The 23,352-nt window shown below is 57.1% G+C and overlaps 1 protein-coding gene across 1 annotated transcript in view; it reads right to left on the bottom strand.

The window, feature by feature from the left end:
- mdn1 (midasin AAA ATPase 1) overlaps positions 1-23,352 on the bottom strand; it is a 252,083-nt gene that overhangs the window by 136,147 nt on the left and 92,584 nt on the right. Inside the window, exons 48-54 of the mRNA XM_089022040.1 lie at positions 22,158-22,357; positions 15,977-16,197; positions 15,695-15,808; positions 14,100-14,229; positions 10,114-10,220; positions 9,902-10,035; positions 7,875-8,041 (exon numbers count right to left, since the gene is read on the bottom strand). Coding sequence (XP_088878166.1) covers positions 7,875-8,041; positions 9,902-10,035; positions 10,114-10,220; positions 14,100-14,229; positions 15,695-15,808; positions 15,977-16,197; positions 22,158-22,357 — 1,073 coding nt within the window. The remainder of the gene's footprint in view (positions 1-7,874; positions 8,042-9,901; positions 10,036-10,113; positions 10,221-14,099; positions 14,230-15,694; positions 15,809-15,976; positions 16,198-22,157; positions 22,358-23,352) is intronic.

The raw sequence follows: 23,352 nt of genomic DNA, 5'->3' as shown, positions 1-23,352 counted from the left end.
CCCCCCCCCCCCCCCCCCCCCCCCCCCCCCCCCCCCCCCCCCCCCCCCCCCCCCCCCCCCCCCCCCCCCCCCCCCCCCCCCCCCCCCCCCCCCCCCCCCCCCCCCCCCCCCCCCCCCCCCCCCCCCCCCCCCCCCCCCCCCCCCCCCCCCCCCCCCCCCCCCCCCCCCCCCCCCCCCCCCCCCCCCCCCCCCCCCCCCCCCCCCCCCCCCCCCCCCCCCCCCCCCCCCCCCCCCCCCCCCCCCCCCCCCCCCCCCCCCCCCCCCCCCCCCCCCCCCCCCCCCCCCCCCCCCCCCCCCCCCCCCCCCCCCCCCCCCCCCCCCCCCCCCCCCCCCCCCCCCCCCCCCCCCCCCCCCCCCCCCCCCCCCCCCCCCCCCCCCCCCCCCCCCCCCCCCCCCCCCCCCCCCCCCCCCCCCCCCCCCCCCCCCCCCCCCCCCCCCCCCCCCCCCCCCCCCCCCCCCCCCCCCCCCCCCCCCCCCCCCCCCCCCCCCCCCCCCCCCCCCCCCCCCCCCCCCCCCCCCCCCCCCCCCCCCCCCCCCCCCCCCCCCCCCCCCCCCCCCCCCCCCCCCCCCCCCCCCCCCCCCCCCCCCCCCCCCCCCCCCCCCCCCCCCCCCCCCACCCCCCCCCCCCCCCCCCCCCCCCCCCCCCCCCCCCCCCCCCCCCCCCCCCCCCCCCCCCCCCCCCCCCCCCCCCCCCCCCCCCCCCCCCCCCCCCCCCCCCCCCCCCCCCCCCCCCCCCCCCCCCCCCCCCCCCCCCCCCCCCCCCCCCCCCCCCCCCCCCCCCCCCCCCCCCCCCCCCCCCCCCCCCCCCCCCCCCCCCCCCCCCCCCCCCCCCCCCCCCCCCCCCCCCCCCCCCCCCCCCCCCCCCCCCCCCCCCCCCCCCCCCCCCCCCCCCCCCCCCCCCCCCCCCCCCCCCCCCCCCCCCCCCCCCCCCCCCCCCCCCCCCCCCCCCCCCCCCCCCCCCCCCCCCCCCCCCCCCCCCCCCCCCCCCCCCCCCCCCCCCCCCCCCCCCCCCCCCCCCCCCCCCCCCCCCCCCCCCCCCCCCCCCCCCCCCCCCCCCCCCCCCCCCCCCCCCCCCCCCCCCCCCCCCCCCCCCCCCCCCCCCCCCCCCCCCCCCCCCCCCCCCCCCCCCCCCCCCCCCCCCCCCCCCCCCCCCCCCCCCCCCCCCCCCCCCCCCCCCCCCCCCCCCCCCCCCCCCCCCCCCCCCCCCCCCCCCCCCCCCCCCCCCCCCCCCCCCCCCCCCCCCCCCCCCCCCCCCCCCCCCCCCCCCCCCCCCCCCCCCCCCCCCCCCCCCCCCCCCCCCCCCCCCCCCCCCCCCCCCCCCCCCCCCCCCCCCCCCCCCCCCCCCCCCCCCCCCCCCCCCCCCCCCCCCCCCCCCCCCCCCCCCCCCCCCCCCCCCCCCCCCCCCCCCCCCCCCCCCCCCCCCCCCCCCCCCCCCCCCCCCCCCCCCCCCCCCCCCCCCCCCCCCCCCCCCCCCCCCCCCCCCCCCCCCCCCCCCCCCCCCCCCCCCCCCCCCCCCCCCCCCCCCCCCCCCCCCCCCCCCCCCCCCCCCCCCCCCCCCCCCCCCCCCCCCCCCCCCCCCCCCCCCCCCCCCCCCCCCCCCCCCCCCCCCCCCCCCCCCCCCCCCCCCCCCCCCCCCCCCCCCCCCCCCCCCCCCCCCCCCCCCCCCCCCCCCCCCCCCCCCCCCCCCCCCCCCCCCCCCCCCCCCCCCCCCCCCCCCCCCCCCCCCCCCCCCCCCCCCCCCCCCCCCCCCCCCCCCCCCCCCCCCCCCCCCCCCCCCCCCCCCCCCCCCCCCCCCCCCCCCCCCCCCCCCCCCCCCCCCCCCCCCCCCCCCCCCCCCCCCCCCCCCCCCCCCCCCCCCCCCCCCCCCCCCCCCCCCCCCCCCCCCCCCCCCCCCCCCCCCCCCCCCCCCCCCCCCCCCCCCCCCCCCCCCCCCCCCCCCCCCCCCCCCCCCCCCCCCCCCCCCCCCCCCCCCCCCCCCCCCCCCCCCCCCCCCCCCCCCCCCCCCCCCCCCCCCCCCCCCCCCCCCCCCCCCCCCCCCCCCCCCCCCCCCCCCCCCCCCCCCCCCCCCCCCCCCCCCCCCCCCCCCCCCCCCCCCCCCCCCCCCCCCCCCCCCCCCCCCCCCCCCCCCCCCCCCCCCCCCCCCCCCCCCCCCCCCCCCCCCCCCCCCCCCCCCCCCCCCCCCCCCCCCCCCCCCCCCCCCCCCCCCCCCCCCCCCCCCCCCCCCCCCCCCCCCCCCCCCCCCCCCCCCCCCCCCCCCCCCCCCCCCCCCCCCCCCCCCCCCCCCCCCCCCCCCCCCCCCCCCCCCCCCCCCCCCCCCCCCCCCCCCCCCCCCCCCCCCCCCCCCCCCCCCCCCCCCCCCCCCCCCCCCCCCCCCCCCCCCCCCCCCCCCCCCCCCCCCCCCCCCCCCCCCCCCCCCCCCCCCCCCCCCCCCCCCCCCCCCCCCCCCCCCCCCCCCCCCCCCCCCCCCCCCCCCCCCCCCCCCCCCCCCCCCCCCCCCCCCCCCCCCCCCCCCCCCCCCCCCCCCCCCCCCCCCCCCCCCCCCCCCCCCCCCCCCCCCCCCCCCCCCCCCCCCCCCCCCCCCCCCCCCCCCCCCCCCCCCCCCCCCCCCCCCCCCCCCCCCCCCCCCCCCCCCCCCCCCCCCCCCCCCCCCCCCCCCCCCCCCCCCCCCCCCCCCCCCCCCCCCCCCCCCCCCCCCCCCCCCCCCCCCCCCCCCCCCCCCCCCCCCCCCCCCCCCCCCCCCCCCCCCCCCCCCCCCCCCCCCCCCCCCCCCCCCCCCCCCCCCCCCCCCCCCCCCCCCCCCCCCCCCCCCCCCCCCCCCCCCCCCCCCCCCCCCCCCCCCCCCCCCCCCCCCCCCCCCCCCCCCCCCCCCCCCCCCCCCCCCCCCCCCCCCCCCCCCCCCCCCCCCCCCCCCCCCCCCCCCCCCCCCCCCCCCCCCCCCCCCCCCCCCCCCCCCCCCCCCCCCCCCCCCCCCCCCCCCCCCCCCCCCCCCCCCCCCCCCCCCCCCCCCCCCCCCCCCCCCCCCCCCCCCCCCCCCCCCCCCCCCCCCCCCCCCCCCCCCCCCCCCCCCCCCCCCCCCCCCCCCCCCCCCCCCCCCCCCCCCCCCCCCCCCCCCCCCCCCCCCCCCCCCCCCCCCCCCCCCCCCCCCCCCCCCCCCCCCCCCCCCCCCCCCCCCCCCCCCCCCCCCCCCCCCCCCCCCCCCCCCCCCCCCCCCCCCCCCCCCCCCCCCCCCCCCCCCCCCCCCCCCCCCCCCCCCCCCCCCCCCCCCCCCCCCCCCCCCCCCCCCCCCCCCCCCCCCCCCCCCCCCCCCCCCCCCCCCCCCCCCCCCCCCCCCCCCCCCCCCCCCCCCCCCCCCCCCCCCCCCCCCCCCCCCCCCCCCCCCCCCCCCCCCCCCCCCCCCCCCCCCCCCCCCCCCCCCCCCCCCCCCCCCCCCCCCCCCCCCCCCCCCCCCCCCCCCCCCCCCCCCCCCCCCCCCCCCCCCCCCCCCCCCCCCCCCCCCCCCCCCCCCCCCCCCCCCCCCCCCCCCCCCCCCCCCCCCCCCCCCCCCCCCCCCCCCCCCCCCCCCCCCCCCCCCCCCCCCCCCCCCCCCCCCCCCCCCCCCCCCCCCCCCCCCCCCCCCCCCCCCCCCCCCCCCCCCCCCCCCCCCCCCCCCCCCCCCCCCCCCCCCCCCCCCCCCCCCCCCCCCCCCCCCCCCCCCCCCCCCCCCCCCCCCCCCCCCCCCCCCCCCCCCCCCCCCCCCCCCCCCCCCCCCCCCCCCCCCCCCCCCCCCCCCCCCCCCCCCCCCCCCCCCCCCCCCCCCCCCCCCCCCCCCCCCCCCCCCCCCCCCCCCCCCCCCCCCCCCCCCCCCCCCCCCCCCCCCCCCCCCCCCCCCCCCCCCCCCCCCCCCCCCCCCCCCCCCCCCCCCCCCCCCCCCCCCCCCCCCCCCCCCCCCCCCCCCCCCCCCCCCCCCCCCCCCCCCCCCCCCCCCCCCCCCCCCCCCCCCCCCCCCCCCCCCCCCCCCCCCCCCCCCCCCCCCCCCCCCCCCCCCCCCCCCCCCCCCCCCCCCCCCCCCCCCCCCCCCCCCCCCCCCCCCCCCCCCCCCCCCCCCCCCCCCCCCCCCCCCCCCCCCCCCCCCCCCCCCCCCCCCCCCCCCCCCCCCCCCCCCCCCCCCCCCCCCCCCCCCCCCCCCCCCCCCCCCCCCCCCCCCCCCCCCCCCCCCCCCCCCCCCCCCCCCCCCCCCCCCCCCCCCCCCCCCCCCCCCCCCCCCCCCCCCCCCCCCCCCCCCCCCCCCCCCCCCCCCCCCCCCCCCCCCCCCCCCCCCCCCCCCCCCCCCCCCCCCCCCCCCCCCCCCCCCCCCCCCCCCCCCCCCCCCCCCCCCCCCCCCCCCCCCCCCCCCCCCCCCCCCCCCCCCCCCCCCCCCCCCCCCCCCCCCCCCCCCCCCCCCCCCCCCCCCCCCCCCCCCCCCCCCCCCCCCCCCCCCCCCCCCCCCCCCCCCCCCCCCCCCCCCCCCCCCCCCCCCCCCCCCCCCCCCCCCCCCCCCCCCCCCCCCCCCCCCCCCCCCCCCCCCCCCCCCCCCCCCCCCCCCCCCCCCCCCCCCCCCCCCCCCCCCCCCCCCCCCCCCCCCCCCCCCCCCCCCCCCCCCCCCCCCCCCCCCCCCCCCCCCCCCCCCCCCCCCCCCCCCCCCCCCCCCCCCCCCCCCCCCCCCCCCCCCCCCCCCCCCCCCCCCCCCCCCCCCCCCCCCCCCCCCCCCCCCCCCCCCCCCCCCCCCCCCCCCCCCCCCCCCCCCCCCCCCCCCCCCCCCCCCCCCCCCCCCCCCCCCCCCCCCCCCCCCCCCCCCCCCCCCCCCCCCCCCCCCCCCCCCCCCCCCCCCCCCCCCCCCCCCCCCCCCCCCCCCCCCCCCCCCCCCCCCCCCCCCCCCCCCCCCCCCCCCCCCCCCCCCCCCCCCCCCCCCCCCCCCCCCCCCCCCCCCCCCCCCCCCCCCCCCCCCCCCCCCCCCCCCCCCCCCCCCCCCCCCCCCCCCCCCCCCCCCCCCCCCCCCCCCCCCCCCCCCCCCCCCCCCCCCCCCCCCCCCCCCCCCCCCCCCCCCCCCCCCCCCCCCCCCCCCCCCCCCCCCCCCCCCCCCCCCCCCCCCCCCCCCCCCCCCCCCCCCCCCCCCCCCCCCCCCCCCCCCCCCCCCCCCCCCCCCCCCCCCCCCCCCCCCCCCCCCCCCCCCCCCCCCCCCCCCCCCCCCCCCCCCCCCCCCCCCCCCCCCCCCCCCCCCCCCCCCCCCCCCCCCCCCCCCCCCCCCCCCCCCCCCCCCCCCCCCCCCCCCCCCCCCCCCCCCCCCCCCCCCCCCCCCCCCCCCCCCCCCCCCCCCCCCCCCCCCCCCCCCCCCCCCCCCCCCCCCCCCCCCCCCCCCCCCCCCCCCCCCCCCCCCCCCCCCCCCCCCCCCCCCCCCCCCCCCCCCCCCCCCCCCCCCCCCCCCCCCCCCCCCCCCCCCCCCCCCCCCCCCCCCCCCCCCCCCCCCCCCCCCCCCCCCCCCCCCCCCCCCCCCCCCCCCCCCCCCCCCCCCCCCCCCCCCCCCCCCCCCCCCCCCCCCCCCCCCCCCCCCCCCCCCCCCCCCCCCCCCCCCCCCCCCCCCCCCCCCCCCCCCCCCCCCCCCCCCCCCCCCCCCCCCCCCCCCCCCCCCCCCCCCCCCCCCCCCCCCCCCCCCCCCCCCCCCCCCCCCCCCCCCCCCCCCCCCCCCCCCCCCCCCCCCCCCCCCCCCCCCCCCCCCCCCCCCCCCCCCCCCCCCCCCCCCCCCCCCCCCCCCCCCCCCCCCCCCCCCCCCCCCCCCCCCCCCCCCCCCCCCCCCCCCCCCCCCCCCCCCCCCCCCCCCCCCCCCCCCCCCCCCCCCCCCCCCCCCCCCCCCCCCCCCCCCCCCCCCCCCCCCCCCCCCCCCCCCCCCCCCCCCCCCCCCCCCCCCCCCCCCCCCCCCCCCCCCCCCCCCCCCCCCCCCCCCCCCCCCCCCCCCCCCCCCCCCCCCCCCCCCCCCCCCCCCCCCCCCCCCCCCCCCCCCCCCCCCCCCCCCCCCCCCCCCCCCCCCCCCCCCCCCCCCCCCCCCCCCCCCCCCTGGTCGGAAAGAAAGCAGGTGTCGCGACAAAGTTCAAAACCAAAGTACGAGCCCTTAATGGAGAAGATAGTTTCTGGACATTTCACTGTATTTTGCACCAGGAGGCATTGTGTTGCAAGTCGCTGAAAATGGACCACGTCATGGAGGTGGTTGTTCGCACTGTAAATTTCATCCGGTCCAGAGGTATGAACCATCGTCAGTTTGACAAACTTCTCAGCGACAGCAACATTACCCACAGCCTGCCATACCACACTTTAATGTTAGTCAACAGCTTCAAAACAAAAGTTCTGTGATGGAATTCTACTGTTCATACAACTCCATAAATTTCCGTATATATTGTATGTGTATGTATGTTTCATTTTTACAGATTTACAGGACAGGTGAACACTTTCTTCATTACACATTTAAAATCACTCTCCTTATTTTGTAAGGTGTACGCAGGGATTACATTTAGATTTCATATGCGTATGTGTAAGTGGTTTAAAAATTCCTTTCTTTAAAAGTTTCATTTAATCTTAAAGTGTATTACAGTAAAGTCTCGTTATATCGATATTCAAGGGAGTCCGAAAAATATCGATATAACCGGGACTATCGATATATCCGACCCTCTTTGCATGTAATTTTCTCCGTGCGTGCACAGAAATAGTATCGATATAACCGGGACTATCGATATATCCGATATCGATATAACGAGACTTTACTGTACTATATTTTTCAGTACAAATTAAAGTTTTGTGCCTTTGTACAATCAGTGGGATCAGTGGCAATGTATATTGGTGAATGATAAAAGTAAATTGCACATTTGTCTCAGGAAATATGAGGTGTTTCATGAAATGTTTTGTAAAAGGATAGTTCATTAAATGTCAATATTTTCCTAATGTTCTTGTGCTTCTTTACACCAAAACAAAGGAAATACATGATATTTTTGCTATTTTTAGCAGAGTATGGTATAATTTTAATGGTCCGGCCCACTTGACATCTCCCTAGGCCGTATGTTGCCCGCGATGTGAAATAAGTTTCACACCCCTGCCTTAGTGTTTATCGGTTTGAAATAAGTAGGAATTTTGTGTTGTCAAAGGACTCTTTGTAGTTCTTCAGAAACTCCTGCAATGTACGGTACTGCTACTCCTCTTCTTCTTGTATCTTCAGAATTTTTGGTTTCATTCCCTATTCTTTCTTTCTAACATTTGTTAAATGACCACTGAGGGTACCCACACAGTTTGTGAGTGCTTTCCTGATATGTTTCGACTCCTTTTCTCTACCTTAAAAACTTGTTGGTATTAGTTTAGCCCTATGCTGAAGGGTTCTGATAACTCCTAGTTTGTGTTGTAAAGGGTGGTTAGAATCGAAAAGTAAGTATTGGTCAGTGTGCGTAGCCTTCCTAAAGACTTCTGTTTTTAGCGTTCTGTCCTTGTTTTATAACTACTTTATAATCCAAAAAGGCTAGTTGGTTCTCTTTAATGTCCTCACGAGTAAATGTAATGTTGATGTCTACCGAGTTGAGGTGATCTGTGAAGGATTGAATTTCTTGTTTTTTAATTATGACAAAAGTATTGTCCACTTATCTAAACCAGTGTCTAGGTTTTGTCCCCGGGAAGGCTGTGAGGGTCTGTTTCTCCATGTCTTCCATGTACAGATTAGCCACTATGGGTGAAACCGGTGAGCCCATAGCATAACCATGAATTTGTTTGTAAATTTCCCCCTAAATTGAAAATATGTAGTATTAAGGCAGATTTCCAATAATTGGCAGATGTGGTCCGGTTTAAAAGTAACAATTGTAGAATTTCATCTTAAAAAGGTATCTTACTGTAAAGTGACATCAGCATCTCCCAGCAAGAGGAGGGGCAGACAGAGGATGAGGTGTTTCTGTACCCACTGCCAATGCATTGACATCACTGAGATCCCTTGGGTATCGACTGACATCATGTTGCAAATTTTCCAGAAACGATCAAGCCACTGCAGGACCTGCAGGATCTGCAGGCAAAATTACATAAAGAGTTACATGAGAAAAGGATCTAATGTGGAAGCAAATAGATGTGTTTGTTTTGTAATCATAATTGTATTATTAACTCATTCACTGCCAGACATACACAAAAATGGGTGCATTCCAGTTCCAAGGTTTTTGTCATTTTGTCTCAAATTCCAGAATCCACAAAATATTGAGTTTTAGGAATATATAAACATTCAATGCACACATAGGTCTCATACGCAGATCTCCCTTTCTGAAGAACACACAATGGTGCCCCGAGTAAGTTGATTGAGCAAAATGGGTGGACATCATGCTCAGGGGATAAGAATATCGACTTCACATTTGCTCTGAAAGTGGTTTATTTAGGTCGTCGTGATGACGCAACATGAATTTTTGCAATACGTTATTTCCACGTTAACAAGAAAACACATCTTTTGACAGGCTAAAGATGGACAAAAGCTCATGAAACTGTAAATACATCAGTAATGGCAGTGTTTGAAATAACGTCTGCCCGGAGGCCCGGGGCGTACAACTTTTACGTCGGCCGTACAACTTTCAAAACTCTCGGCCCGGGTGGTCAACAACCTCTTCAAGAGAAAAAAAAAAAAATCCAAATCAAACGTTTGTTTTATTTAATAAAGCAAAAGCTACAAGGAAATTGCAATAAGGCACGTGGAATCCTCTTTTCAAGCGCATTTCAAAATTCTCAAGTACACTTTACAGTCACGGAAGAGTCTGAAGCACGAAACAGGCTTCTGATTGGCTGCCGTGCCCAGTATGCAAATTGCCAAACGAACGTTCCTTTTTGCAATTTGCATACTCGGCACGGCAGCCAATCAGAAGCCTGTTTTGTGCTTTGGACTATACCGTGACTGTAAAGTGTACTTGAGAATTTTGAAAGGCGCTTAGAAAGAGGAGTCCACGTGGATTTTAGTAGACAATGCAACGCAAACATTGCATTGTGCACCATGACGACAAACAACAACTGGAGCAAAATCTTCATCAAGGCATATTTACCATAAATTAAGCAAGGGAGCATTTGTGGTAGGTACTTCCTTAATAAAAAAAAAATCATTTATACTTCACAACAATGCTTATGATATATACAATAAGACGATTAGTTGTCTTATTGTGTTTCAAGTGGGGCAGGCAACTTTATGGCCAGGCAGGCAACTTTTCAGAGTTATCTGCCGTGCTGTCCGCTAACTTTTTGTCACGAGTTTCAGACACTGGTAATGGCAACATTATCAGTTTTAGGAGGTTATGCGATTAAAAAAAACAACACCCAATTCAAATTTTCAATCCAACACTTTTAACTCATTCACTGCCAGATGATGTGCAAAAATGTGTATGTGTCCAATCCAGTCCCAGGGATGTTGTCATTTTCACTAAAATTCCAGGACCCACAGAATATTGAATTTTAGCAATACATAAACATTCAATGCAGCGTAAAAAACCCTTAAAAAGTTAAGTTAATTCTTAAAGGCCAACCAAATCCACAAGATTTTACGTTTTAAGACTTGCGCTGAATATTCAGGAAGTCTTGTTTTCGAGTTGAAGACGATGCCTGACGTGACGTCACGTCTGGAACGCCCCTGACCGAGAAAGCTACACACAATGCATTTTGGGTACTTTGGTATGACAACACGAACAAGGGGGCGGGACCTTCTGAAACTGACCACTTCCGGGTTAAATTTGAAGTAGTTTTTAGACACTAAGTAATTTTTATTGGTGTTTTGCATTTGACTAAAAATATCATCCTGTGTGTTTTGGGTATTTTAGATGATATAAAACATCTTTCTGATGTTATTTAGGAAACAAAAAAGTGGTGTTGGTTGTCCTCTAAGAGCAGCATGAGATTTTACCTCAAACATGACATGGTCTGCGATACAAGTCTTTCCGCCCTGTATAGCCTGCAGCGTGAAGGAATTCCACAGGTCAAAGAAGGTGTGGAGGTGTATCAGCACTGGATGAGGAAGGTGGCCAATGTCTACAGTCCCTGTATTGGGAGAACAACCAAAGGACAATATATTTCTATAATTTACAAGGCATGCAAGTATAAGCTTTTTGTGCAAACCTTTGAAGAAGCCTGTAGCCATTCTCAAGGCGCAGTTCTGATCTGAGAGTTTGACTGCAAACTTGCAAATTATTGCCCTCTCTTCTCGGTCCATAAGTAGAGTGATCCTGTTAATAATTAGAAGAAAAGAAATGCATTTTTATGTCAAAATCCCCTAGAAATGCAGAATGACCAACTGATACCATATGGACATTTCAGTACTCAAGCGTATTTCCTGTGTAGAGCACTTTCTAGCAGCCAATGCTGCTTACAAAGTGCTGTATATGGAGCAACTATCATATCCAAGAAATAAGTCAGTCACAAAGACAATAGAAAGCACCAGGGAGTAAAATTAAGACCAAGTCATGCCAAAGAGTGCAAGTAAGTTCTGAGGGAGGTTTTAAAAATCAACAATTTGCCATATCAATTTATAATCGATATGGCAAAATAAAGAACTGACATATATGTCATAGTCAAAGTCAAAGTCATCTTTATTGTCAAATATGCGAACATGCAAGACATACAGCACAGATGAAATTACTGTCCTTTCGGACCCAGCATGCAAAGCACTTATGACTTTAACAAATTTGCCGGGAGAGGGGAGCCGCTGCGTGTTCACGCGTCGCCATCTTGGGAAAAAAAATAACAAATAAATATGACAACACAACGACACAGTCATTCATTCTTCAGGACTTGCTGTACCCTCTTTGTGATGACATGAAGCAGTTCTAGATGAAAGAGGAGAGGATCAAAGCATCCATTTCAGCAGTGGATCGGGGACGTCATGGTGGAATTTGCACATGTACTACAAGCTAAATTTTGAAAGCAAACACGAAGCTGTAGCATCCATTGACGAAAAGACATCGTCTCACATCTCCTGCCCCACATAAATCCGCTTCAATTCCAAGCCGCGACAGTTGCACATACGCATCGGCGCTCTCAACTGACGCTCCTTCTTATCGCTCGCTCCCCAAGCCATGCATCCATCCAACCGCAGACTGTCCAACAGCACCGACGTTTCCGCTGAACAAAGCGGGGCTGTGAAAATGCTGCCCATTACAGGCACAAAAAAGCACAATGGCGCCAGAGCTGTCCAGCGATGAGTCAATTGGCTCCGACATTCCTCCCATTCAAAAACAGTACTGGCATATTCATGCTGCCAAAAGGCGCAGCCGCTCAGCACAGTCTCCTCCTTGTTGATTGTCGTGGCCAAAAATGCTGAAAAACAATCCATATCCGTTCCACACGACGCACAACAACATAAAGTGACAAAAGAAAACACAATAACAATACAAAAACAACAAAAAGGCAAGGCTCTTCAGAGCACTTGCTGACGGCTGCCTACTCAGGCGCCATCTTGGAAAAAAAAATCAGATGTGAAACGCTAAAATTGTGGAAGTTTCACTAACTCAGTGCCAAAACGTAGAAAATAAGTTTTGGGTGTTTTTTTTTTTATTCAAACATTTCCATAAAGGACTTTGTGGACCTCCGATTGAGGCTATCACGGTATTGTATTCCCTTTAGTGGAGCTCCATCTGATGGATGCATAATGCAACCACAGCCAGGGCTCTGTATAAATAAAGCCGTAATGTATTGTATTCCCTAAGGCAGGGGTGCTCAATACGTCGATCGCGATCAACCAGTCGATCTCCATGGTACAATTGGTAGATCGCATGACAAGGTGATATGACGTTGTCATGAACTGACGCTCCACAAACAAAGTTGTGTTGTTTTGAAGAAAAACTAGACGTCAGCCTATGAGCCGTCCCTTCACTTGATTGATATACCGGACAACCAATCAGATGACATCTCATTATAAGGTACATTGTGTGTGTTCAAACAACACCCCTGAGCGTTGCAAAGTTAACAAGCTAGTAGTTCATTACATGCTAGTTTTTCGCTGTTTTTTTTCCCTCTTAAACGTAATATAGGGTATAAAAATGAGCGGGGCAGCTGGACCAAGTAAGAAGAAAAAAAAACATAACTTTCATACGGAATGGGAAGAGGACTTTTTTTCCACGATAAGTGCGTTTGTCTCATCATCCATTTATCAGAGTGAAGTCAGGTAATGGCAAAATATGTACAGAATTATGTTGTGTTGTGCAAACATATGCGGTTATACATCACCATAAATTGCAAAAATCCTCAAGACAGTATAGAGGTAACATCCGATTTACGACCGGCGTGAGTTACGACCACCCGTACTTACGACCACGACCGCCAGACCCTTTTTTAAAATACGGCTGCCACCGCTACAGCCAGCAACGCGACAGAGGTCCGTGCAGGATGATTTATTAAGCTAAACCACAAAGTAATGGTCCCAAAAAGAGGACCAGGGGAATAATCAAAAATAAAGAACACCAAAAACGACAAGTGGGGGGGGGGGGGCAATGGGAAACCCGACAATGGCGAGAAGTAACTCACGGTGGTGCAGAAACGGAACAATAATAATAATAATAATAATACATTTCATTTATAAGCGCCTTTCAAAACAGGGGCGGGGGGGCTCTGACGAAGATATGGAAAGTCCAGGGCAATACTAAGTACAAATACAAGTTGACAGCGTCCCGTTTTCGTACCCGCTGTCCCGAAGAAGGAAGTGGTGGAATTGGGGAGGCTGTCAATCCCAACGTGACAATCGGGGGGTGGGAGGGGTGTCCACCGACGCCGAAGCAGAGCGGGTGGGATCGCCGCGTCGCAAACGGCGCGTCGCAAACGGCGCGTCGCAACCTCTGCACCGCAAATGCCGTGTCGCAAACGCCGTGTCGCAAACGCCACATCGGGCTCAGGGTCGGCGCCGCCGCCTCTTTGAGACAGTTGACCTCTTTTGGCTTCTCCGTTAGCAGGGAGAGCGATTTTTGGAAAGCTCGCATGCGTGGAAAGCCGTGCGGATGTGGGTCAGCAGAAAGCGTGTGCGCCGACACAGTAATATAGATTGATAATACGAAATATAAAATGATTAAAATGACACTAAAAGTTATAAGATTTATAAATGAACTGTCAACATTTTGGTATATAATAGTATTCAATAGAAAACAACTGATTGATCCTGTATCAATCCTGTCGTATAGGAGATGCTAGCGTGTCGTCATTTGTTACAATCACGTGATCCTCGTGTCAGCCATTTTGAATGCTTTTCGATTTACGACCGTTTCAATTCCAACCGTTTTGTCGCAACGGAATCCGGTCATAACTCGGATGTTGCCTGTATTGCTCAATAAATATAATGAGTAGATCATTTTGACTTTGTCATTTCAAAAGTACCTCACTTGCTGAAAAGGTGTGTGCACCCCTGACCTAAGATGTAGCTTCAATTCCAAGGGTGCCCATTACGTTGATCGTGATTGACCGGTATATGGCAGACTGGTCCCAAATCAATAGCGAGGAGTGCAGAGGAGAAAAAAAATAAACAAAACACCATACGTGTGTCTTTGTGCATGTTTGTGTTGATGTTCACTGGACCTTAATCATCATATCCCTCTATACATCAAGTTTTTTTTCATAAAATAAAGCCGGAAAACCTCCGGTGGCATATGACCTGCGTCATTGGAGATTGTGAGCGCTCAGCAGTCTACAACTTGCTGCCTGTGATCAGAGCTGTTGCACAATATATTTTTTTTTTTCCGTTACCATTGTTCTCATCCAGTGTTGGTTTCGTGTACAATTCACAGAGGGTACGGGAAAAGAATAGGAATCGAAAGGGCCGAGAGATGTTGCGCATCATGGCATGTATGTGTGTTGGTTGATCAAAAAGTCGGACATTCGTGTTCTATTCTATGTGCCTCATAATGCAGGGCCGCCCTTAAAAAAGGGGGTTAAATCTAGCATTTGTTTTCATGCTTAAATCGCTGGAGAACTCCATTTTCTGTTGAGCCTTCAAAAAAAAATAGTCAAAATGGTAAAAAAATGGCTGGCGCAGGCTCTCCCAATTAGAGAAGAAAACAGCTAGCATTGGATAAGTTTACAATGCATAATAATTGCATCACACATAATAATAACAGTGTAACCTGTTGGCAACTGCATTCAGCTCCTCCATAAACTCCACATATCTGTTCTCATCCTCAAAGTTACACTTGTTGGCTAAAATCTCCAAGTACTGCTTGTTCCAGCGCATGTCCACCAGAATTCTGTACTCATCTGGAGAGAGAGTCAAAACAATATATATTGTTGGTATATGCAATCAGATTAATCAAACTGATCAACAGTATTACTTTTTGTAGTAATACCAGTTTACAGTGATACCTTGGCTTCCGAACTTAATTGGGTCCCAGACAGAGTGTGTAAGGCGAAGTGTGTATCCCAAAAATTCATTTCCCATAGGAAACCATTAAATGAGAATAATCTGTTCCCAGGTCGCCGTAAAACATTATTTTCTACTTTCTAATTTTCTTCGCCTTAAAATTACACTAAATATACCTTATTTTATGTATAATAAATGTGCTGTGGTCGTATAATTCAAGAAATAAACTGTACTATATAATAAACTCTTTTCATTTACATTTGTGATGGTCGTTGATGGCTTGGTGGAGTGGAGTGGCCGGTTTCATCAGCATTAAACACTTGATGAGGAACGCAGCCTTCTTTCACCATCTTGAGGAATGATCCCTTGTAGGTGCTTTTCTCTGTGACAATTGTATCTAGTGTAGTCAATTGTGTTCTGTTTAGCTGGGCTGATAGCTTTTTGCTTCAAGTGTACAGATGGGTTGTGCGGGTTATTTCTGGAGCCTGATTGATGGGAATTTTAACCTTGCAGTCTAAACACGAACGTAAAAACTTGGCCAAAACAAACATGCGGATCAAACCTCTAAAGATGGAGCACACTGATTTGCTGTGGCGACCCCTTTCAGGGAAAAGCCGAAAGCCGTATATATATATATATATATATATATATATATATATATATATATATATATATATATATATATATATATATATATATATATATATATATAAAATGCCTACACTCTGCTTTTGAACTATCAAAGTTGAAACGAGTCCAAATCACCATTTCACTTTTGTTTTTTGTTTCAAGCTCTGTCGTCTCCCTTTCATGTGTGTGTGTGTGTGTGTGTGTGTGTGTGTGTGTGTGTGTGTGTGTTTTCTCACTCTGTCTCTGTCGTTTGCCTGTTTCTTTAATGTTAACACCCCCCCCCACCCCTCACTGCTGCGTTCTTGACCAATCACGTGGTTTTAACCGAAGACGCCATTTTGTTTTGGGGAGAACGGCCTCACTCTCTCTCTGTCTGTAACTCCCACCCACTCACTGCTGCGTTCTTGACCAATCACGTGGCTTTAACCGAAGACTGGTTGTGGGGAATAGAGGACAAAACAGTCTGCCACCATTTTCTTGTTAGAACGTGTATCCCGAAAAATAGTTCATATGCCAAGGTAAAATGTTCATAAATGTAACGTTCGTAAACCGAAAAGTTCGTAAGCCAAGGGGTTTGTAAACCGAGGTATCACTGTAGTATACATGATCCTGAAAATGGATTAGAAAATGATTCAAAAAAATAATACATTTTAAAATGTAGGTTTTAAATACACATACAGCAATGTCCAACACATGAAACTGTTTAACACATGATTTTAACAAATACTTTACCGATGCTTTGCGGCTGGAGCAGTTGAGCAAGAGATTTGCCCTGAGCAGTGAGTTCACAACTGAAAACAGCCTTTAGAACTGTGTTTCCGGCTTCCACATGAACCAAAGCCAGATCTACAAATTCATAAAAAGACAATGATGTTGTAAAAACAGTCTTAATGGGTAATGCATTGGTGTACAAATTGCAATTATGGGCATGTTGACCAGCATGAATATGTGCAGCAATAGATTGAATATCACAATGCTTTTACTGGGGCAGGTTGATCACATATCGTCACAAACCAGGTGCAAAAGGAAAGCTCTTTCCAAGATGTGAGAGCCAGCGACTGCGCATTATCCAGTCCCCGTGAGAGGCACACTCCGTGACAAGTTTGACTGCAGTTGGGATCAGCGGCAGCACATCTCCACACTCCAGATTTTCCCCTCTTTCGAAGACCAAGCCATCATGAAAACTACTGCTTTGTAGTACCCTCTGCAGGTCAGTCAAACTTAGTGGGTGATTCCTTTTAAGAGAAAACAGGACAACTAATGGGATTAGAAGTAATTAACGAACTTCAAACTATGACATTTTTGTTAAAAAAAAAATCGCTTGATGAAGACATATTGTGTTGCTTCCACATAAGGTGGTTTAGTTATTGCTAAAATCTTCAATAATTTTAACTGCTGAGTTTATTTCTTCCGATGCCAAAAATGAGCACCCATCAATAAAAAAAATGTAGCCATTAAGATACCCACAAAAACTAAAATCTTTTTTTAGATTTATGCGACTAATTTTTATTTTTATTTTTACATTTATGCGACTAATTCACCTCTCCATGAGTCACCTTACCGTGGTGGAGGGGTTTGTGTGTCCCAATGATCATAGGAGCTAAGTTGTCTGGGGCTTTATGCCCCTGGCAGGGTCACCCATGGCAAACAGGTCCTTGGTGAGGGACCAGACAAAGTACGACTCAAAATACCCCATATGAAGAGAAACATAAATGGACTTGGTTTTCCCTTGCTCAGATGCGGGTCACCTCTCTGGAGCCAGGCCTGGAGATGGGGCTCGTTGGCGAGCGCCTGGTGGCCGGGCCTACACCCGGTCGGGCTCAGTCCGAAGGGGAAACGTTGGTCCTCCTTCTCAAGGGCTCACTACCCATGGGAGGGGCCAGAGGGGTCAGGTGTATTGTAAGCTGGGCGGCAGCCAAAGGCGGGGACCCTGGCGGTCCGATCCTCGGCTGCAGAAGCTAGCTCTTGGGACGTGGAATGACACCTCTCTTGCAGGGAAAAAGCCCAAGCTGGTGTACGAGGTCAAAAAGTTCCGACTAGACATAGTTGAGCTTGCCTTCACACACAGCCTGGGTTTTGGTACCAGCCCTCTCGAGAGAGGTTGGACTCTTTTTCACTCTGGAGTTGCTCACGGTGAGAGGTGTAGAGCAGGTGTCGGCATACTTATTACGTCGTGAACCGGTGGGCAGAGTACTTCAAAGACCTCAACTCCACCAACACGCTTTCCTTGGAGGAAGCGGTGTCTGGGAACTTGGGTTTTCAGATCTCTGTGGTTGAAGTCACTATTGTGGTTAAAAATCTTCTCGGTGGCAAGGCCCCAGGGGTGGATGAGATCCGCCCGGAGTTCCTAAAGGCTCTGGATGTTGTGGGGCTGTCTTGGCCAACACGCCTCTGCAACATCGCGTGGTCATCGGGGAGAGTGCCTCTGTATTGGCACTGGATTGGTGGTCCCCCTTTCTAAAAAGGGGGACCACCTTTTTAAAAAGGGGGACTGAAGGGTGTGTTCCAACTACAGAGGGATCACACTCCTCAGCCTCCCTGGAAAGGTCTATTCAGGGGTTCGAGAGGGGCGGGTCAGTCGGGAAGTCGAGACTCAGATTGAGAAGGAGCAGTGTGGTTTTTGTCCCGGCCGTGGAACAGTGTACCAGCTCTACACATTTAGCAGGGTCCTCGAGGGTGCATGGGAATTCGCCCAACCAGTCTACATGTGCTTTGTGGACTTGGAGAAAGCGTTTGACCGTGCCCCTCCTGAAGTTCTGTGGAGGGTGCTTCGGGAGTATGGGGTACAGATGCGCCTGATACGGGCCGTTCGGTCCCTATACGACCGATGTCAGAATCTGGTTCGCATTGCCGGCAGTAAGTTGGAATCGTTTCATGGACAGAATTTCTAGGCGCAGCAGAAGCGTTGAAGGGTTCCGTTTTGGTGGCCTCAGTATAGCATCTCTGCTTTTTGCAGATGATGTGGTACTGTTGGGGCCTTCAAGCGGAGCTCTCCAACTCTCTCTGGAGCGTTTCGCAGGCGCATGTGAAGTGGTGGGGATGAGAATCAGCACCTCCAAATCTGAGACAATGGTTCTCAGTCAGAAAAGGGTGGAATGCCCCAGATCTTGCCTCAAGTGGAGGAGTTTAGATATCTCGGAGTCTTGTTCACAAATGAGGGTGTGAGGGAGCGAGAGGTCGACAAGCGGATTGGTGCGGCGTCTGCTGTGATGCAGACTTTGTACCGATCTGTCGTGGTGAAGAAGGAGCTGAGCCAAAAAGCAAAGCTCTCAATTTACCGGTTGATCTACATCCCAACCCTCATCTATGGTCACAAGCTATGGGTTGTGACCGAAATAATGTGATCCCGGATACAAGCAGCCGAAATGAGCTCTTTCGTAGGGTGTCCAGGCTCTCCCTTAGAGATAAGGTGAGAAGCTCGGTCATCCGGGAGGGGCTCAGAGTCGAGCTGCTTTTTCTCCACATAGAGAGGAGCCAGATGAGGTGGCTCTGGCTTCTGATTAGGATGCCCCCTGGACGCCTCCCTGGTGATGTGTTCCGAGCGTGCTCCACTGGAAGGAGACCCCGGGGACGACCCAGGACACGCTGGAGAGACTATGTCTCCCAGCAGGCCTGGGAACGCCTCGGGGTCCGCCAGGACGAGCTAGAAGAAGTGGCTGGGTAGAGGGAAGTCTGGGCTTCACTACTGAAGCTGCTGCCCCCGCGACCCGACCCGGATAAGCAGCAGAAGATGGATGGATATGCGACTATCTCAAACTGTTTTAACGTTCAAAGGACAACCGACACCTCCGTACAAGTTGTGTCCATAATTTGTAAAATCACTTCAAATGACTTCTCCCGAGCATATTTTACACCCTTTATAGCTATATTTTACATTTTAAGACTCACACTGAATATTCAGGAAGTCTTGTTTTCGCGTAACCGAGAAAAGCTACACACAATGCATTTTTGGTACTTTGTTTGGTCTGAAAACATCGTGTTGAACCACGTGGATGGCGAAATTAGGAGGAAAACACTTAAATAATGCGATGGTGAATCGTTGAGTGTTGCACCAAGACTACTATTTGATACTGGTTGACACCAATTCCTAGCAGACAAATCAGCCCATTTCCAACGGAGCTTGGGCGCCATCTTGTGCATCTTCTGGTACGCTACATTGGAGTCGTGACGGCTCGAATTGATCTGGAAGGACTTCTTTAATCGATTGCAAACATTTATGCTATCCTCTTCAGAACTATTTGAATCATATTGGATTGGATTGGATTGGATAGGCCTTTATTAGTCTCACAGTGGAGAAATTTACATTTCACAGCAGCAAAGTGATGAAAGGAATGAAAGTAGAAAAACAAAATACATGAGCTGCTGGAAAGGCAGCCACTCTCGCGGCGCCGTCTTGAAGTCAAAATAACAAAAAAAAAAAACTAAATAACAAATAATATGACAGCATAGAGACAATATGACAAAACTTCAGACTTCAAAACTTTCATCACTTTGCTGCTGTGAAATGTAAATTTCTCCACTGTGAGACTAATAAAGGCAAATCCAATCCAATCCAATCCAAAACAAAGACACAGAGAGACATTCATTCTTCAGGACTTGCTGTACCCTCTTTGTGATGACATGAAGCAGTTCTAGATGAAAGAGGAGAGGATCAAAGCGTCTTTCCACCAGTGGATCAGGGACATCATGACATATTCATAACTGGATGAGTAACAAGAAAGCATCTTCTCCGAATCTGAAGCCATTGTTTTGATTCTTGAGCAAGGCAAGACGTCCTGGCGTGACATCACGAACAAGGGGGCGGGATCTTCTGAAACCGGCCATTTACGGTTTCATTTTGAAGTTGTTTTTGGACACTTGAAGTCATTTTTAATTGGTGTTTTTCATTTGAATAAAAATATCAGCCTGTGTGTTTTGGGTATTTTAGATGCGATAAAACGTTTTTCTGATGTCAGTTAGGAAACAAAAAAAATGGTGTCGTTGTTCTTTAAGAGCCATGGTCCCCACTGATACTCCATCAGTTTCAGTGGGGACCTTGGCTCTTAATTTTCCAATTTTAAATAATATTTTATTGTGCACTGGGCAACTGGTACCGGTTTTTCCACCATTACTGATGTTGAAAGCGATCACTATGCGCTCTGGGATATTGAACCGTTTGAACTGATGATGTACATGTGTTTAGCGCCTCTGTGCTGGATCGCCTGAATGGTCTCCTGGAAGCTTGTGGATCTCTCACCATTCATGAACGTGGAGTTATAGATGGCAAAATCCCAATAATATCACCACACCCAAACTTCAGGTATTGAAGTTGTTAACTGACTTGTATTAGCCGCCGTTAACATTTCATGTTCTTTAAAATACAGTAATACCTCGGTTTACGAACCCCTTGGCTAATGAACTTTTCGGTTTACGAATGTTACATTTATGAAAATTTTACCTTGGCATACGAATTTTACCTTGGCATACAAACTTTTTTCGTACAAGGAGCTACCTCAATGAGAACGTGTCGTTGGCGAACAAGCCCGTTCTTCTAACAACAAAATGTCAACTGACTGTTTTTCTCCTCTATTCCCCACCCCCAGTCTTTGGTTAAAGTCACGATTGTTAGAGAACGCAGCAGTAAGGGTGGTTTAAACATTAAAGAGACAGGCAGACGACAGCGGGACCTTCTGAAACTCGCCATTTCCGGGGTCATTTTGAAGTAGTTTTGCGATAATTTAACTCATTTTTATTGGTGTTTTGCATTTGACGAAAAATATCAGCCTGCGTGTTTTGGGTATTTTAGATGCTATAAAACATTTCTCTGATGTCAGTTAGGAAACAAAAAAATGGTGTCGGTTGTCCTTTAAGTGTTCAGAATACAACTGGATTCCAAAATTCTCATTTACAAAAAAAAAAAAAAACAACACAAATTTCAACATTCAAATACCCACAAAAAAGATCTAATTACTACATTTTTTGATTGATTCAAACCATTTCACCTTTAACTTGATCCTCACCTCCGGATATAAAGCCGACAATGAGTGCTATTGTAGTTTTGATTTGTGTATCCTTCGTTAACAGCAGTCCTGGAATATAACTGACCAACATTGTTTGTACAGTGATAACTTGGCTTACGAACTTAATTGGTTCCCAGACAGTGTGTAATGCGAGAACTGTGTATCCCAAAAATTAATTTCCTATAGGAAACCATTAAAATGAGAATAATCCGTTCCCAGGTCTCCATAAAACATAATTTTCTACTTTGTAATTTTCTAAGCCTTTAAACTCCACAAAATATACCATATTTAATGTATAATAAATGTGCTATGGTATTACAATTAAAGAAATAAACTACAATATAATAAAGTCGTTTTATTTACCTTTGTGATGGTCGTTGATGTCTTGATTGAATGGAGTGGCCGGTTTCATCAGCATTAAACACTTGATGAGGAACGTAGTCTTCATTCTTTCAAATTTTACCTAGTTCCCCATCAATTGTGTTGTTTCACTGGGTTGATAGCTTTTTGCATCAAGTGTACAGATGGCTTGTGAGGGTTATTTGTGGAGCCTGATTGATGGGAATTTTAACCTTGCAGTCTAAACTCTGCCTTTGAACGATCAAAGTTGAAACGAGTCCAAATTTCACTGTTTTGTATCCATTCAGTCACTCTCTCTTTGTCTCTTTAAGGTTTAAACCACCTCCCCTCACTGCTGCGTTTTTGACCAATCACGTGGCTTTAACAGAAGACTGGGGGCGGGGAATAGAGGCTAAAATAAAAATGTCGGCAGCCATTTTCTTTTTTGGAGAATGGCTTCACTCTCTGTCTGTCTGTCACCCCCAACCCCTCACTCCTGCGTTCTTGACCAATCACGTGGCTTTAACCTATGACTGGGGGCGGGGAATAGAGGACCAAAACAAGCCAGCTGCTATTTTCTTTTAGAACGGGCTCGTTCACGAACGACACATCACTCATTGTGTGTATCCCGAAAAATAGTTTGTATGCCAAGGTGAAATTTTCAGGAATTTATCGTTCGTAAACCGAAAAGTTCGTAAGCCAAGGGGTTCATAAACCGAGGTATCACTGTACTTAAGTAGTAGATGCATTCATTTGTTACACCTGTCACTTTAGGGTGTTTGGATGAGTCAATGAACAAAGAATAGTGATCCAAAGACAGTGAAAAGAGTTGGCATTCACTGGCCAACGACCCTTACCGTTTCCCCTGTAAACTTAGGGTGTTGAGGAAAAATGACAACACCTGGCCATCTCGCAAGACAGTGGAAAAACAGGAATCCTCAGTGGAGAGCAATGCAGAAGGGAAACTGTCAGGCCAGATGCCGGCACAAAGTAATCCAGTGTCCATGTTATTAGTGTTTAGAATAGCCAGGTGCTGCTGAATCACTTGATTGGCTAGCTGAGGGAAAAAAATAGGACAATATATGTTATAAAATACAACATGCATTGTGGATGATGAAAAATGAACATTGAATAAAAGAAACCTGTCATAGCTTTCTGGTGGGAACATCGATGATGTAAAAACTAGTAGCCAGGAATGAGAAATTTGTGGGGAGAGCTGAAGATGTTGAGGTTTTCTTTGGGAGTGACCAGGTTGGATGTGATCAGGAATGAGTACATTAGAGGGACAACTCATATTATAGGCTTTGGAGAGAGAAAGTCAGAGAGATGGTTTGGACATGTCCAGAGGAGAGAGAGTGACTATATTGGGAGAAGGATGCTGAACTTCGAACTGCCAGGCAGGAGACAGAGAGGAAGACCAAAGAGGAGGTTTATGGATGTTGTCAAAGAGGACATGAAGGTAGCTGGTGTGAGAGAAGAGGATGCACAAAACCGGGTTAGATGGAGGACACTGATTCGCTGTGGCCCCCGAAGGAAAAAGCCGAAAGGAAAAGAAGTTTTTAATCAGTTGATGAAAAGGTTTCTTCAGCCGTCATCTGTACTTCTTTGCAGGTGTCAGACGTTTCGCTTCTTATCCAAGATGCTTTATCAGCGAACTAAAGTCTTGTTGTGTTGGTAGTTTCAGCCCTATATACAGTGAGACCTCAACTTACAAACACCTCAACTTACAAACCTTTTGTCTTACAAACGTCAAATTTATGAAAATTAAACCTTATAATAAGCACTATTTTCATAATACACACCCACCACGGCTGGCGGAGTGATCTTCGGCGGAAGCACACGACCGAACAGCACCAGAGGTTAAGTTACATAAGCCATCAACGACCATCAAAAAGGTAAATAAAACTTTATTTTACAGCACAGTTTATTTCTTTAATTACAGTCGTCATGTAATGCGCCTCTCTTTCCAAACAGCAATTCCCTTTGGCCTTCGACCTCCAATGCCATTCCATCAAGCCATAAATGACCATCACAAATATAAATAAAGTGACT

This window comes from Hippocampus bargibanti, linkage group LG19, assembly GCF_051943395.1.
Source record: "Hippocampus bargibanti isolate YZ-2025 linkage group LG19, ASM5194339v1, whole genome shotgun sequence".
Lineage (NCBI taxonomy): Eukaryota > Metazoa > Chordata > Actinopteri > Syngnathiformes > Syngnathidae > Hippocampus > Hippocampus bargibanti.
This window is presented reverse-complemented; position numbering and strand designations above follow the sequence as displayed.